This window comes from Bombina bombina, chromosome 1 (assembly GCF_027579735.1).
Source record: "Bombina bombina isolate aBomBom1 chromosome 1, aBomBom1.pri, whole genome shotgun sequence".
In the NCBI taxonomy this organism is placed as follows: domain Eukaryota; kingdom Metazoa; phylum Chordata; class Amphibia; order Anura; family Bombinatoridae; genus Bombina; species Bombina bombina.
Window position 1 is genome coordinate 1,097,382,420 of NC_069499.1, and position 18,422 is coordinate 1,097,400,841.

An 18,422-nucleotide genomic window follows, 5' to 3' on the forward strand; every position below is an offset into this window, starting at 1 on the left:
TACTGACAAGGATTGCTTGTTTAGAAGTTATAATATCCCGTAGAACCCTCCCTCCTGTTTGTGCACTCACTTAATTTCACATTGACTTTTGCTCGAAGGAAGAGTTTGACGCATTCTGTTTTATTGTACATGCAGCAGTAATGCAGGGGGGTGTTCCCACGTACTGTTTGTTTCAACAGATTTCCGCTGTTGATAAAAACACAATAGCATTAATTTGATTTCATAATGCACTTTATTTTATCGTTGTTACACTTTATTGTTTCTGAAAATGAACTTGGGATTTCAATTTGGGGCACGTCTTTTCAATACACAGTATGTATCATGTTAGAAAATAGTTAACTATACATCCTTATACTAATCAAGATTAGAACCTCAAATGTGCTTAGATTAGTATCTCACTGCACTTTTAAATGCTTGTCCCAAGCACCATAGAGAGGTCAAAAGCAAATACTATAAATAGGGTTTTCTTAAAAATGCTTCAAATCAATTCTGGTTTGGCTATTTTGGCAGCAAACTAGGTTAAATAGTTTGATTTTTTGCTTCTAAGGGAGCATGGGTAAAGAATAAAGTTTACACACACAACATGCTAGACATAATGATGTATCCAAAGTAAAGATTAGCCTTTCTTCTAGCCTTAAATTGTGACCTTGTGTCACAAACAATTGCCTTGGAATAAACAACAGTTCCATCAACACTGTATAAAGGCCTTGAATATCATTTATATAAAGTAATCATATCACCTCTCAAGCACCTTTTTTCTAGAGTAAACAGACACAATGTGGTTAAATAATAAAATAGTGTTTGAAGCGCTCCTAAATAGGTGCTATAATGAAACAGAGGTATACGTTTAGATAATAATAAAAATGTATTTTTGACATTAAAATTGTATCATAGACAAATAGCGAGCATGCTGAAAATAGATCAAACTTTAAAAATTGCAGTGATTAAAAATGTCAAAAAACTTTTTATACTGCTACAAGAAAGAGAGCTGATTTCAGTATAAAAGAAGATCTGGGGAGTTCTGTCCCACAGCGATTAATTGAAATACCGGAGGACCTGTGATTGCAGTTTGTGTTACTACTGCCAGGATATCATATCTAAGATTGGTGTTATAATTTAAATATACAATTAAACATTATTAAAAGTACTAAATTACAGAATAAAACAAACACTAAGTTACAAAAAAAAAAACAAGCACTAAATTACGAAAAATAAAAAACCAAATTATCAAAATAAAAAAGAATTACACCTAATATAATAGCCCTATCAAAATAAAAAGCCCCCCCAAAATAACAAAAAACCCTAGCCTACATTAAGATACCAATGGCCCTTAAAAGGGCCTTTTGTTGGGCATTGCCCCAAAGATAACAACTCTTTTACATTGCAAAAAAATACAAACAGCCCCCCCAACAGTTAAACCCACCACACAACCCCCCCCAATAAAATAACCGAAGCTCCCCATTGCCCTGAAAAGGGCATTTGTATGGGCATTGCCCTTAAAAGGGCATTAAGCTCTTTTACATGCCCAGACCCTAATCTAAAAATAAAACCCACCCAAAAAAACCTTTAAAAAAACCTAACACTAACCCCCGACGATACACTTACAGTTCTTGGAGTCCCGCTTGAAGGATCCATCCAGCCAGGGAAGTCTTCCTCCAGGCGGCCTATTCCATCTTCATCCAGCCGGAGAAGTCCTCATCCAGGCGACAAGAAGTCTTCATCCATCTGGCGCAGAGCGGGTCCATCCTGAAGACATCCGTCACGGAGTCTGAAACTGGAACTTCAATGCAAAGGACGCCATCCAAGATGGCGTTCCTTGCATTCCTATTGGCTGAAAGATTTCAATCAGCCAATAGAATTAGAGCTGCTAAAATCCTATTGGCTGTTCCAATCAGCCAATAGGATTGAGCTCTCATCCTATTGGCTGTTATAATCAGGATTTTAGCAGTTCTAATTCCTATTGGCTGATGAAAATCTTTAAGCGAATAGGAAAACAAGGGACGCCATCTTTGATGGCGTCACTTGCATTGACGTTCCAGTGTACAGCGGCGACTGTATCAAGAGGATGCTCTGCGTCGGATGTCTTCAAGATGGACCCCCTCTGCGCCGGATGGATGAAGATAGGAGATGCTGTCTGGATGAAGATTTCTTGCCGCCTGGATGAAGCTGGAAGAGGCTGCCCAGATGAAGACTTCTTTCCGCCTGGATGAGGACTTCTCCGGATGGATAGATCCTTCAAGCGGGACTTCAAGAACTGTAAGTGGATTGTCGGGGTTAGTGTTAGGTTTTTTTAAAGGTTTTTTTTGGGTGGGTTTTATTTTTAGATTAGGGTCTGAGCATGTAAAAGAGCTAAATGCCCTTTTAAGGGCATTGCCCATACAAATGCACTTTTCAGGGCAATGGGGAGCTTAGGTTATTTTAGATAGGTTTTTATTTGGGGGGTTGGTTGGTTGGGTGGTGGGTTTAACTGTTGGGGGGGTGTTTGTATTTTTTTGCAATGTAAAAGAGCTGATATATTTGGGGCAATGCCCACAAAAGGCCCTTTTAAGGGCCATTGGTAGCTTATTGTAGGCTAGGGTTTTTTTTATTTTGGGAGACTTTTTTATTTTGATAGTGCTATTAGCTTAGGTGTAATTCTTTTTTATTTTTGATAATTTGTTTTTTTATTTTTCGTAATTTTGTGGGGTTTTTTTTGTAATTTAGTACTTTTAATAATGTTTAATTGTATATTGAAATAATTTGAGTATGGTTAGGTTTCCTTAATATGTAATTTAGCTTATTTAATTGGTAGTTTAATTTAAATGCAGTATAATAGTTAGGGTAGGTTAATTAACAGTTTAAAATAGTTTATTTTAATTCTACAGGTACGTTTTAATTTATATTAAGATAGGGATGTTGTAATTTTAATTTAAAGTTAGGGGTTTGTTAGGTTTAGGGGTTAATAGCTTAATTCAGTTTTTGGCGATGTGGGGGGCTGATGGTTTAGGGGTTAATAGGTTTATTTAGTGGTGGTGATGTGGGAGACCAGAGGTTTAGGGGTTAATACGTTATTTAGTGGCAACGGTGTTGGGGAGTTTTAAGGGTTTAAAACAATTTTATTTAGGTTGCAGCGATGTTGTGGCGGCAGATTAGGGGTGTTTAGACTTGGGGTTTATGTTAGGGTGCTAGATGTAAACGCTAATTGTTTTCTACCATAGAAATCAATGGGTTATATTTATTTGTCTTGCAGCATCGAACATAAGCTTTCGCTGCTTTCAGACTCCCATTGATTTCTATGGCATCCGCAGCCTCCAGGGTAACGGATTGAAAACCAGGTACGCTGGGTCGGAAAAGATGCGAGTGTACCTGTTAAAAAGTTTGATAACTGGGAAAAAGTGTCAGATAGAGCCGAATGTGTATTCGGAACATCTGTAATGACGTAAGCATTGATCTGCGTCGGATTAAGACCTGCAGATTGTATGTTACGTCACAAATTTCAACATTTGCCGGTCTGTAGGCTTTGATAACTAGGTCGGATCTTGCAACAATTACGATGTGGAATTCCGCGTATTTGCGGTTGACACTTTTTATAGATAGGACTCTATATTGTGTACTAGACACACATTTTTATTTTCAATTTTATTTTTATTTTTTAAATTGAAACAGTCATTTTGAAAGATTTTTTTCTTTTTTCATTTTTGATCACTTCAATTTTCAAAGTTTGATCTTTTTCAACGTACATGCTATTTATTTGTCTCAGTGTTTTTGATATTTATTATATTCTTTGATACCATTTTATTGTCAAAAATATTTTTTTATTATTATCCAAATTTTTTATTATTATCCAAATGTATCCCTCTGTTTCACTATAGCCCCTTTTTAGGAGCACTTCCATCACTTTATTTTATTATTTAGTTATTTCTCTGACTATAGAGGAGGTCATTCCTTATGAGGGAAGTTTTGAGAGCTATATAGTGTATACCAGCGCAGGTGTTCTTATATTTTTACTTTAGGATCCCAATTTGGCTAACCTCTCTTGATAGTTTAAATCCTCCATTCCCCTTATTAGTTTTGTGGCCCTCTGATTTTTTTTCTGTAATGTCCCTTTTTAAAATTGTTTCCCAGAACTGCACTGTATACTTAAGGGGAGGTCTCACCAGTAATTCATATAGTGACAGAATTGTGCTTTCTTTCCTTGCATCTATGCCTCTTTTAATATATACTAGTATCTTATTAGCCTTAGAAACCACTGCCTTGCATTGCAAACTCATTTTTAGCTTGTTATCTATAAGTACAATTACATCTTTTCATCCTTTATTTTGCTATGTGTAGTTTATTTAAATAATAGATTGCCTGCATTTTTTACTTCAAAAATATAGAACCTTACATTAACCAATATTAAATCTCATTTGCCATTTACCAGCCCACCTACAATTTTTGTAAATGCCCTTGCAAAGCAATTGCATCCTGCACTGACCTAATCACATTGTACAGCTTTATATCATCTGCAACAATAGAGATATTGCTATTAAATCCTTCCTTCATTTCATTACTAAAAACATCAAAAGCAACAGTACTGATCCTTGGGGGACCCCACTAATTACTTTTATCCAAACTTAGTATTCTCCATTTAGTACAACATGGTACTCCCTGTCTTTTATCCAGTTATTTATTTATGAGCTAATTATCGGAACAGTTGTTCTGATGTAGACACTTTAACCCTGTCAGGAAAGGGTTAAATAATAATCATGTAAGTGTAAACATTTACTTTCCAACTAGTAGTTACATTTCTATTAAGTAATGGGCGCCACCATTTTGGAACTTTGTTTTTCATTGTCTGTTTTATATCAAGGGGAAAACCTGTGTAAAGTTCTGTAAAGTGAAAAACAGTGATTTTTATTACTTATTTATTGATTAAGCAGATAGTGTTTATATTTCTTTAGTGTCAACTAATATAGCAGCAGGTAATGTCAGGGCTTTTTTTGTATGCGCAAAACTATTTTTATATTTGAAAACTTTTTGTGGTATTCAGTAATAAGTAGAAAAGTGTTGTCTAGAGCTAATCAAGTCCTTTTAGCGGAAATTTAAAATTTAAATGTAGTGGAATTTAGTGGAATTTAAAGGGACACTCAAGTCAAAATTAAACTTTCATGATTCAGATAGAGCATGAAATTTTACGCAGCTTTCTAATTTACTTCTATTGTCATATTATTTTTCTTTGTTCTCTTGCTATCTTTATTTGACAAAGCAAGGATGTAAGCATAGGTGCCAGCCCATTTTTGGTTCGGAACCTGGGTAGCACTCAGTGGCTAAATGTAGACACCAAATCAGCAAGAGCTACTCAGGTGCTGAACCAAAAACGGGACGACTACTAAGCTTAAATTCAAATAAAGATACCAAGAGAAGGAAGAAAAGTTGATAATAGGAGAAAATGAGAAAGTTGCTTACAATTGCATACTCTATCCGAATCATGAAAGTTTAATTTTGACTAGACTATTCCTTTCATAAGTGAAATATGGCTTTATATGTTCCATTAAGTATTTACAATTTGGATTGTGCTTAGAAAAATAGGACTGGCACATGTTAATTATGAGGCCATTTAGCAAAGAAACCAGAATGAAAAAAATGCTGCTGATTAGCAATGGAAATGGCTCAACTGCAGCCATTAAATGCTAATAATTATCCAACAAAAGATTTTTTAATAAACCTTAATTTGCATGTTTACCATAGCTAAATAGAAGAGAATTAGATTTTCATTATCCTATTTGTAAATCAGACAGATTGGAAATGGACAGAAAAAAAACCAAAACCAAAATCACCAAGACGAATTAAAATTTAATTAGAATTATTTTCCAGGGCTTTAACTGACTGGCATGCCGTGTTTCAATATAATGAAGTAATATATTTCCATATAAACAATATGATTAATTGTAAACTTAATAACCATTTTCTGTAGGTTATTACAGAATGTAGACAATGCCTTACCTGTTATGTACTAAGAAGTCCACAATATGTAAAGAGGTTCTGTCTGATAGCAACACTGCCAGGTGCAGAATTGTTTCTCCAGGCTCCTGCATAAACAAGACGTATATTTTATTCCTGGCTTTATGTTGAAATGTCAGTTATAAGAAAGATTACAATTTACTTCTTTTATCAAATGTAATTTATTCTCATGGTACAATTTATTTAAAAGCAGGTGGGTAGGCTTAGGAGCATCTGGGACACTATAAGGCAGCAGTTTTGTAAGAATGCTTTTAACAGTGTTGTACATTGCTGCCATCTAGTGCACAAAAGCATTCTTGTAGAACTGCTCCTATATAGTTCTCTAGACATGTAAATTATACTTACCTAGACATTCTCTTCAACAAAGAATACCATGATAGTGAAGAAAATTTGATAATAGAAGTAAATTGGAAACTTAATTACAATGATATTCTTTTTCTGAATAATGCAAAAACATTTTTGGATTCCATGTGCCTTTAAAGGAGAAATGAGATTTAAACTGAGATGACATCAGCCGTGTTTAGTAGGGATAGGGATAGTTTTGGTGTATTTGCTAAAATTTTACAATAAACGTTGACCACATTTGTTCTAAATAAATGTTCCATTCATTCTAAAGAAACAACTGAATGGGATAACAAAAATCAAGTAGAATATGAAATCAATCTTTTAGAATATCAATATACAGACATTTACCAATCTCTAGTCTCTGCAATTTAATTCTGAAATATCTGACTTAGTGGACTGTTAAATTGAATCCAAATTAGTAAGGATACTGTATTAAAGCAGTAGCATTATGTAGTAGATATGCAGAAGAGCCTTACAGCAGAAAAGGTAGGCTTATATACAGTATAGACAGTCAATAAATAATACTGAATATATGAAGCTGTTATGTGATCAATTAAAGGGATATTCCGGTCAAAATTTAAATGCACATAGATGAATTACATGTTTGAATAGAAACATGTTTGCAATATAAATGTATTAGCAAAAATGCTGCTAGAAAAAGTTAGCAGTGTTTTAGTGTTAACATTTTTCTCTGTGCACGTGCATGTGAAGCATAGCTAGAGGCCTAGATATTCTCAGTGCACCAGCATTTTAAATACTGCAACTGCTCAGAGCGCCTGTGGGGCTTGTATGATGTTAGCAATTAACAAACTGAGTCATTACCAGATGGTACAAGCACCTTAGACTCTCTGAACAAACCCTGTGTGTAAAATGCTGGTGCACGGTGCATACTTAAATACACTTTTGAAACAGCTATGGCTTTTATTAGAAGCATTATTACTAATACATGTATATTACAAATGTGCTTCTATTCAAAACTAAAATGTATCCACCTAAATTTAAATTTTGGCTGCAATGTCCCTTTAACCCAAAGCTTTTAAGACAGATATAATACTGAGGAGATTGATCGACCTATAACTTTTATTTATTGCTAAAGTCTCTTTACAATACTTCATATGCTAGAGATCACAAATTCCTTAATAAATATTATCAGTGGTCCTCAAGACATACTTGCTATCATTTGTTAGCATTAGTTTTTTCTGTTATCAGTGCTATGCATATTGATGGGTAATACAGATCCATACACAATCATACCTCAGTTACTCACCTGTGCCGCTTGGGGTAGAGGCTCAGTTAAATCTATTTTTTCTGTATATGCCTGAATTAGTGCAAATATATCTTTAAATCTCACAGCTTCCTGAAGTTCATATAACCTTGTGAGCGGATTTGTGCTCCCTCTCTTTGTGTACAGCCACTGGACATACTTGGTATTTATAAAATCTTTTCTGCATGTCCTGTAAGATACATAAATAAGAAATGCCAAGTGATAAGCAAAATAAATGTTTTTATTCTAAAAAGAGTTCTCAAACAATGATAACAATAAATATTGTACAGTTATTTCCTATTGGTACCTGTTCTTGAAATGCACGCCCTTTCCAAGAGAACTCAAGTAGGCTCAGGTGCATTTATTAGTAAAAATGTGTAGTTTTGTTTGTGCAGGGTATAGAAGTCCTTAGAAATTCACTACATACACTTTTTTTCACAAACACCATTTTAAACAACATTTAAAATTTAAATGAATTTAACAAAAAAAAAAAAACTTACATTTTAAAACCTTAAAGTGATGGTAGGTTCAAGTACTCATAAATAAGAATAAATATGGGTTTCATTCATGAAAAATTTCAACAATACAATTTTATAATGTAATTTAAAACAAAATGCTTCAATTTTAATGTGCGCTCCGGCAGCCCCGCTACTCAGTGTATTTTTTTTTCTATGACGTAAATGCAGTTGTTCAATTATATTTCTGGCATGTTTGCAAGTAGAAAAAAAAGTTATTTTGCGCATGCGTTCCCTACATCACGGCTCTTCTTAGTATTCATGCAGCGCAGGAGCATTAGTGGATTTGAATAAATTAGTGCCCACAGCTCATCAGATATGGATCTCCAATTGTAGTGTCATGCATACACAGAGAGAGGGTGGGACCACTCACTAGCGCTGTGCACAAACAAGGAAAAAACAAGTGGGGCGAGGAGCTGACAGATGCCTCAGTACTCTACTAAGAATGATCTAATATAAATACCAAATTGAGTTTTTAAAAAATAAAGTTAGCGACTTGACTAGGTATTAGTTATATTTTTATAATGTGGCTTCTTAAAGTATAAAATTTACCATCACTTTAAACAAGTACTTTGCAACCAAACAAACTATATATGTTTACCTAATAAATGTATTTCTTTCATGCTGGTGAGAGGCCACTATTATCACATGTGGCATATACTTCCTGTCGACCAGGGGAAGGCAACACTCACCTACATTGCAGAGTTTATTCCATCCCATTTCCCAGCTTTCCTAAGTTATGCATATAGTCAAGCAGAGTAGGAAAGATAGAAAAGGACTAAAGCGGGATAAATAAAGTACAAAACTGGACGTACAGCCAACATAACATAATAAAAAATGGACAGCATTGTCTCACCATCTTGAAATAATAAAATTCATCAGGTAAAGATGCATGATGTTTTATTTCAATTTACGTCCTATTAATTCTGACACATGAAGTCTAATACTTAAGCAGTGAAGTCTACAAAATAATGAGAACAGATGGACTAAAAGGTTAAGGTAGTGACTAATCAGGCAAAAGGGCCTGCAGTACTTTTCTGCTAAAAGCCCTTCATAAGAGACATCACCATCAAAATGGAAAAACAAAAGTATGCAAAGAGGACCATGTAGCTGCCTTACAAATCTGGTCAAGAAAAGCATTAATGAAAGGTTCAAGAGATACCCACTGCTCTAGTTGAATGAGCAGTAATAAGCTTAAGAGGGGATTTAACTACTACCAGATAGGCCCTTTTGGTCAAAACCTTAACACATGCTGCTAAAGTAGTAGTTGTAGCCATGTGACCCATTAAAGCCCTTAAAAGCCTGAACCACATTTAGGTTGTGAAGACACACCTTTGAATTCTCCTCCCTAATTATTGACATAAGCTACTGTGCCAACTCTGAAAAGCCTTGAAAATGGATCAGAGTTCCAGAATGTAGATTGGTAACCTTGCCTCCAGATCAAAGTCAAACTAAACTCTTTGTTTCTTCAGACAGTCCCGCAACCTGAAAGACTAGCGTCTGCCGAAATTACAGTACAGTTTAGCCTTTGGAAACAATGGAGTGGTAAATCCACCACCAGTACATGGACTATCCTGTCACCTGATCCAGGAAGTTAACTTGAGACCTCAGGATTGCTGTTCCATTAATGCAGAAGAGAGAGTTGCAGAGGTCTTACATGAAATCAAGAGAATGGGAGTGAGTCAGAGCCAGCAACCATCAACCTCATTACTATTATACCCAGTACCACAGCTGGAAAGAGAGTGTGCTGCAATCTGGTGCAAACTGACTGAAGTTTCATCTGCACACTCTTGTCAGAAAATGCATCATGGAAACAGGGGGCCTGATGTTTTTAACTATTGACATGTTCTTTTCTTTTTAGGAGGAAAATTTTGGGTACTTGATATTAATATCCCATAGAAGCTTTTTTGTTTTACAAAAGTATTTTTCAAACTGTACTGTACGTGCTGTACCAATCATGTTCTATGTTACAGTGCAGCCTCAATATTAGAAGTAAACCCATTTAGTACTGTGTAAACCTACTTTGGTACATTTCTGTTACAAATCACACTATACCAAAAGTTAACATAGAAACCTTTGGTACAGCAAGCTTGCAACATCAGAAATATATCAAAGAAAGTTTGCACAGTGCTGAACGGGATTACTTCTAATATTGTGGCAACACTGTAACAAAGTGTTGTTAATATAGACAATGTTTGGTATATTGAAGTCCTAAAAATGTGTTTTATACAATGTAAAGTTGAAAAAGCAAATTTTTGTGAAACAAAAGAGCTTTTCATTTATGCACCAACCATGTTTGTGAAGCAGAGACAGTAAGGTTTCTGATTGCTCAACTACCTTCTGAAATGAACCAGAGCAAGAACAACAAATTTATAATGACTTTCTAGAAAGATAAACCTCATGAATTTGACATAATCCATGTGACTTGGGATATTCAGATATGTATCTATCAGGTCTACACCATAAACCTACTATCCTGCAGTAGTCGGAGAATACTGCGTATAGTCTTTATCTTAAAGATTGGAACCTTCAGGGATTTGTTTAGAGAATTCAGAATATTTTGAAATATTCCTTCCTTGACCCTGTTTGCCCAGGATAATTGTAGAAATCACCCCTTTCCTTTCTAGATTCACCATACAAGAGATTAATATTTAAGTCTTGATAGGGTCCTGAGACACACAAGACAGATGGAATCTCTCTCAGGGAGGCCTAGAATGAAAACTAATTACCTTTCCTTGTGATAGTTTAAGGGTCCTGGAATCTGAAATGAAGCAAGCAAGCCCAAAACTCTTGAAAAAGATGCAATTAGAAGGATAAATCTTCAAGCTGATTTTCTAATGGAATGAACTTGTTGGTCTTTTTAGTCTTAGACCAGGAGGAGCTGGGTCTTCATGATGTCTTCCGGGACTCTGCAGTTTAAGTGGAGAGGCTTTTTGAGATCTGCAGGGCCAAAAGAAGCTAAACTGTCCCGATAATCATAGAAACATAGATTCTGCTGATAAGAACCATAGGACCACATTTCCTATGAGGTATAAGCTAAATTAGTTCATAGGATAGCCTTATGCTTATCCATGGCATTCTTTAATTCCCCAACAGTATTTGTCTTTAACACATCTAATGGAAGTTTATTCCATGAATCAACTATCCTTTCTGTAAAGAAGTGATTGTTAACATTACTCGTGAACTTAATACCTTTCATTGATATGAAGAATAGATATGATAATATCCAGAGTCTATGATTAAGTGCCACTAGAGGGCGCGAAACACGTCAGACTACTCTATCTGTCCATGTCTGGGTCTTATTTTTATAATAAACCTTTGTGTGAATTTTGGACCTGATGTGCAGCCTTTGTTTTTGTTTTTGATGATAATATACAGACCAGGCCTAAAAATTATTTTACCTTCGAGGGGGAAAATATAGAATTCTGCTTTTAGATACAATATTTGCAGATCAAGACTTTACCCATAAGACATGACTAGCTAAAACATAATTTTTTTCACATTAATTTGAACTGCTGCATCCTAAATTAAGATGTTAGCAAACGTAATCAGCTTCACTTAATACTGGATCTAATCTAAGGATCCTTCTGTTGATGCACCTTCAGAAAGGTTATCACTCTCAATAGACATGGCTGCCTATGGAAGCATTAAGGCTTCTGGTCCATTGGGTCTTTGAAGAAAGTTCAATCCTTTAATTATGCATGTATATTAAGCACTTTATGAAGGCAGTGTTTACAACAATGTTTGTAACAATGTTATAGTGCTGAAGACATATGCACGCTCATGAGCCTACCTTAGTATGCTCTCATGGAATAAAGCTAAGTTTCAACAAAGAACACCAAGAAAAGAGGTAACAGTCAAAAGAAGTAAATTGAAAAGTTTTCAAAATGTACCCCCTATATGAATAATGAAAGGTTAATTTTAGCGTCCCTTTAATGTTTAGGTGATTCTTGATATATTGTTTTACACATTTGCACAGCTTTTCAACTAGTATTTTTTGTTTGTATAAGTAGAGGTAATAAAGCAGAAATACAAAGGGCATGAGTTTTCAATAGATCATCATCAGATCATTTGGTTCATTGGACATCATGAAACTAATCTTGAAAGAAAAGAAAAAAAAAATACTTTAACTTATGTTTTTTATGCTCTCATTGGCATCTGTCCAGGTACTTCTGCACCATTGTACAATATGTGGGTGTGCATTTCTTCTGTTTGTTCATTTCTTTTGGTTTTTTTTTTTCAGGATCTTGACTCATACACCTTCTGTTGGCACCATCATTTACATTTTAAATTAAGATTCTGTTTTGTGTTTGTCACTAGATGATGCTATTTTTAACACAAATATAAAAAGTCTTCTCACAGAGTTATTCTTCTACTGTTCCATTAGGAGCTGACTAATACAAGCTGCTTCCCGTGAGTATGGTATATGTAAGAGCACTGTTAATTTAATGTTAACACATCCAAAGGTGACAATGTAGAAATGCACATGGTTAACTGTTACTTTAATTCAGACAATAACTTCTTCACACATTTTTTTTACAACTACTTAGACACTCCCAGACCCCCCCCCCATGTACATTTTATGCAAATAATTATAGTTTGTTTACTTACATTGGGCTATCTGTAGTAGGCTTGAGAGTCGGAGATGGTAGATTAGCTTCAACAATGTCATTAAATCCAGAGTTCCCAACATTTTTTGCTAACTTTAAGAAGAGAAATATTGTTACACATGAGGAAGAGAGAATGGATAAAAGGGCATTTCTACTGTGCATATGAAACAGCAGAATGTAAACTTGTTGAAAATATTTTTTGTCTAAAAAAGGAAAGGTTATTTAAATGTAAAATATAACTAATATAGCATATCAGTTATGTACTTCCTACTAATGCTCATTGGCTGCTCAAGGGATATGAAACCCAATAGCATTGAAAAAAGTTTCCAATTTACTTCTATTATCAAATTTGCTTTTTTTCTATAATATTCTGTGTTAAAGAGATACCTAGGTAGGCATCTGGAGCACTACTTGGCAGGAAATAGGGCAGCCATCTAATGCTCTTGCAAATGGATAACATTCCTGCAAAACTGCTGCCATATAGTGCTCCAGAAATGGGCAGGCTCCTAAGCATAAGTCCCTGCTTTACAACAAACAATACAAAGAGTATCAAGAAAACATTCTATAGAAGTAAATAAGAAAGTTGTTTAAAATGACATGCTCTATCTGAATCAAGAAAGGAAAATGTTGGGTTTCATATCCCTTTAAGGATAACACGCCCCGCCTCTGCAAGCCTCACAAGAAAACGTTGGTTTACTCAGAAGACGGACAAGCTTTAAAAACTATATTACATTTTAAATAGAGGAAAAACATTACTGCAATGGCTATGTTTCATGCTGATGTTGGAGCAATTAGAGTGACAAGTCAAAAATATCCACTGAGAATAATTGTACTGCCTGAAAAGTGTATGATGGCCATGTAATTGTATTTTTAATACAAGTATTTTACAAATAAAAAACAACAAGTTTGTAAAATATGAATTGCATGTGAGAAAGGGCCAATTAAGCCTAGGCATACCGAGGTACTTTTGAGAAAGGAAGCAATTTAAAACATCTAGATGTGAGCTATGATAAATATAAATAAACATTCATTTCAGGACTTTCTTGTGCTCACTTTAGCGTACTTATCTGCAGATGGCAAAACATCCCTAGAGGGCCACAATACATAAAAAAACGGAAGCATAATAAATCCTAAATAGTTGAGAATAGCAAGTGATATTTCCTGCAGCTCTTTGACTGTGCCCAATTCTGGTAAGTTACTTGTTACAGCTAGCCACTAAGCATGGAGCGCACCTTTTTAAAACTAAATATAACAATCTAATTTTAAAGTTATATATGTGGAAAACTATGTTATAGCATACCATTGTATCCCTATTGCTCAGGTAGTGTGTGATTTTCTCAGAAAAGTGGTTATAGGATACAATGGGAAGGGCAGTAGCCAGTGCACTGAGCTTTAGAAAAATAAGTGGTCGGGCCAGACTGAGATCTCTTTTCTAGATTTTTTAGATGATTTGTTATTTAATTAGTGGATACAGGTATGAAACTAAATTTATTTGTACTGTTGGTTGGAAGGAAAGTTGCTGAATCTATGATATTAAAGGGACATGAAACCCAACATTTTTCTGTCATGATTTAGAAAGAGCATGCAATTTAAACAACTTTCTAATTCACTGCTATTATCTCATTTGCTTCATTTTCTTGATATCTTTTGCTGAAAAGAATATCTAGATAGGCTCAGTAGCTGTTGATTGGTGGCTGCACATAGAAACCTAGGCCCATAGTTATCAAGGTCTGGCGGACCTGATCCGACACTGCGGATCAGGTCCGCCACACCTCGCTGAATACGGCGAGCAATACGCTCGCCGTATTCAGCATTGCACCAGCAGCTCACAAGAGCTGCTGGTGCAACGCCGCCCCCTGCAGACTCACGGCCAATCGGCCGCCAGCAGAGGGGTGTCAATCAACCCGTTCAGGTTGATTTCCGGCGATGTCTGTCCGTCTGCTCAGAGCAGGTGGACAGGTTATGGAGAAGCGGTCTTTGTGACCGCTGCTTCATAACTGCTGTTTCTGGCGAGTCTGGCGCCAGAAACACGAGGCATCAAGCTCCATTCGGAGCTTGATACATATGCCCCCTAGTGTGATTGGCTCACCCATGTGATTTGCTATTTTTTCAATAAATGGTATCTAAAGAATTGAACAAATTTGATGATAGAAGTAAATTGGAATGTTGTTTAAAATTATATTCTCTATCTGAATCATAAAAGAAACATTTTGGGTTTAATGTCCCTTTATCCTATTTTACATCCTCCATTTTACATTTAACAATTAGGGAGGTGGCACATTCAACTAAATGGTTATTAAAGGGACACTGAACCCAAATGTTTTCTTTCGGGATTCAGATAGAGCATGACATTTTAAGTATATTTCTAATTTACTCCTATTATCAATTTTTCTTCATTCTCTTGGTATCTTTATTTGAAATGCAAGAATGTAAGTTTAGATGCCGGACCATTTTTGGCGAACAACCTGGGTTGTCCTTGCTGATTGGCGGATAAATTCATCCACCAATAAAAAAGTGAACTGAACCTAAAGAAAAGCTTAGATGCCTTCTTTTTCAAATAAAGTTAGCAAGAGAACGAACAAAAATTGATAATAGGAGTAAATTAGAAAGTTACTTAAAATTGCATGCTCTATCTGAATCACAAAAGAAAAAAATTGGGTTTAGTGTCCCTTTAAATGAGTTTGCGATGGCTATTGGGCATGTTAGTATCTCAGTGTCTGTTTTTATGCTTGTGGCAGAGTGCGGTTAGGGGGGTTATAGAGAAGTTGGCCGGGTTGGACAGATTGCTGTTCAGCTGGTCTGAAAATAGAGGGTATTGGCTAGCCTGTGTTACACAGTTGTTTATAAGCAACAAGGTCATCACATGTGAAGTCTCAGGAGGTCCGCCGAGACAAAAAGCAAATGTGCTCCCTTGAGTCTGATCTTCTGGAGCAGAGCATTGATATTACTTGGTAAATTAACAAATGTATATGCTTTTACAGATGGGTAAACAAAGTGACTTTTCATAAAGAAAGTCATCAAATTGTCGGCCTGGTTGAAGGCAAAAAAACATGTCACAGTACAAGATTGCTGAAATTGTAGGTGTATCACGTATTTCTGTAAAGAATATTAAAAAATTGATTCTGGGGATGGTTTCTACGGATGGGCGAATGTGTTTATATTCGAATGTTAGAACAAATGTTATTTTAGAAATTCTATTTACATAATAAAATGTTGATAAGAACGAATATTCTTAAAAATTCTATTATCGAATGTTATTTATAGTTTTCAAATGTCACTTTTGAATTCGAATGTCACTTTTGACTTCCAATGTCACATTCGAATGTGAATATTATATTTGTAAAATACAGTATTAAATTAAAAATACTATTTTGAATTCGAATGTGAAATTCGAATTTGAATGTAGCATTCGAATTAGAATATTACATTTATAAAACACAGTTGTAGATTAGAAATATTATTTCGCAATTCGAATGTGACATTTGAATTTAAATGTCACATTCGAATATTACATTTTGAAATTGAATGAGATATAAAAAACATAGCTTAACATTCTATTATTAGAGTGAATATTTTCAAATGTTATTGAAAAATTTGAAAATGAAAATTTGAAAATAGAATGTTACATAAATATTCGAAATTCGATTTGAACAAATGAATGTATCAAAATTTGTTTTAAATTTTGAATTTTTAGAAACATTCGCCCATCCCTAATGGTTTCTGGGGAGGGTTTCTGGATAACAGGCCCTCTTTAGCTAATCATCGCTGAACAGATCTCTCGGATACCTTGATATCTGCATCCTAAATGTATTTAGTCAATACTCTCACAGACAGTCACCTATTTTGAGTGCAAATATCTTAAATTCTTCTGTCAGTTCTTTATGTGGTAACATGATGTTGACTGCAAGCGCTCTTCTGTTTTTGGTTCAAATCATCCACACAATCCATATTTTTTTTAATATTCTTTACAGAACTATGTGATGGTTTTTTGCCTTCAACAGGCCGACAATTTGACCGATTTTCTTTAAAAGGGACATAAAACCCAAATTTTTTCTTTCATGATTAAAATAGACCATGTGATTTTAAACAACTTTCCAAATTACTTCTATTATCTCAATTATTTTGTTCTTTTCATATCCTTTGTTTAAAAGGATACCTAGGAGCTGCTGATTGCTTGGCTGCACAAACTGTATGTGCCACATGTTATTGACTCACTCAATGCATACAGCTAGCTCTCAGTAGTGTACCACCGATTCTTCAACAAAGGATACTAAGAGAATAAAGTAAATTAGATAATAGAAGTAAACTGGAAAGTTCTTTAAAATTGTATGATTTCTCTGAATCATGAAATAATGTTTTTGAGTATCATGTCCTTTTAACAAAAAGTCACTTTGTTTACCCATATGTAAAACATATACATTTGTTAATTTACAAAATATTTTAGTAATATTACATCACATTACAAGTAAATATGTATTGCAGATGTTGCCAATATAACACGGAATAACATGGAATAGGAAAAAACTTAAAAAATCAATCACACTAATTATGAAATGAATATGAAAATTAGAATTTTTGACCAATGGATCTAACAATTTGGCATGGTATTGTAGTTAAAATAAGCTCTAGTGTATCACCATATGGTATAAATATTGGGTATTCAAATGCTTTACATGATTCTTCTATTTTAGGATTTATTTTTTTAATATCCCTTTACAGTAGTATAACTGTGCAGGGAATTTGAACCTATATTTATTTTTTAAAAATCTACATTTTAAGTAAAGCAAAGTGACAAATCTACATTAATGAAAAAGTTTGAATATAAAGTGGAATTTGAGCTTGTTAGAATATCTTGCAGATGAAACATAAGGCAGCTACAATGCATTTGCGTGAAAACTGTATGCAAATTCAGTACATTGAAATGTTTTTAATCACATTCAATCTTTGTTTAATAAAATGTTTATATTTGGAAGTATTTAAATTCAGTCTAATAATGGCTTCTGTGGGGTGTTTTTTTTTAGATTTTCCCAGAATTATACTATTTTTTTTTTTTTATCTAGGGCACAATCATTTATCTTTGTTCCATTTTTATAAATAAGCTACAATTTGTTATTTAGATCCTTGCTACTGCAATTAAGTAGATAAATTAATAAAAAAAAATAACTCTTATAAACGCTTTATATTTCTATGGTTCAGTGTTCTTCTTATATTAATTAGTCGCATGAAAAAATAGAGCTTTTTTGATAATAGAAACATTGTATTATCTGTTAAAAATTTCACTGCTTTAAAAAGTCTGAATTATTGAGAATTAAAGGGGCACTCAGGTTAAATAAAATTTTCATGATTCAGATACAGCATGTCATTTTAAACAACTTTCCAATTTACTTCCATTAAAACAAATGTACACATTCTTTTATATTTACACTTTTTGAGTCACCAGATCCTACTGAGCATGTGTAAGAATTCACAGACTATACGTATATGCATTTGTGATTGGCTGATTGCTATCACATGGTACAAGGGGAGTGGAAATATACAAAACTTTGAAATTTGTTATAAAAAAAACTACTAGTCATTTGAAGTTCAGACTAAGTGCTATTGCATTGTCTTGTTATCTTGCATTTGTTGATTATGCAAATCTAATATGTTGACTGGTCCTTTAAGTATTATTAACTTTGTTTATTTTTTGTATTTTTGTTGAGACTG

General features: G+C 34.4%; 1 protein-coding gene across 1 annotated transcript in view; it reads right to left on the reverse strand.

Annotated features, from left to right (window-relative positions):
* The window catches only part of LOC128642528 (arf-GAP with SH3 domain, ANK repeat and PH domain-containing protein 2), a 431,344-nt gene that overhangs the window by 89,017 nt on the left and 323,905 nt on the right, over positions 1-18,422 (reverse strand). Inside the window, exons 16-19 of the mRNA XM_053695331.1 lie at positions 12,718-12,809; positions 7,595-7,781; positions 5,965-6,050; positions 71-186 (exon numbers count right to left, since the gene is read on the reverse strand). Of these exons, the coding sequence (XP_053551306.1) occupies positions 71-186; positions 5,965-6,050; positions 7,595-7,781; positions 12,718-12,809 (481 nt within the window). The remainder of the gene's footprint in view (positions 1-70; positions 187-5,964; positions 6,051-7,594; positions 7,782-12,717; positions 12,810-18,422) is intronic.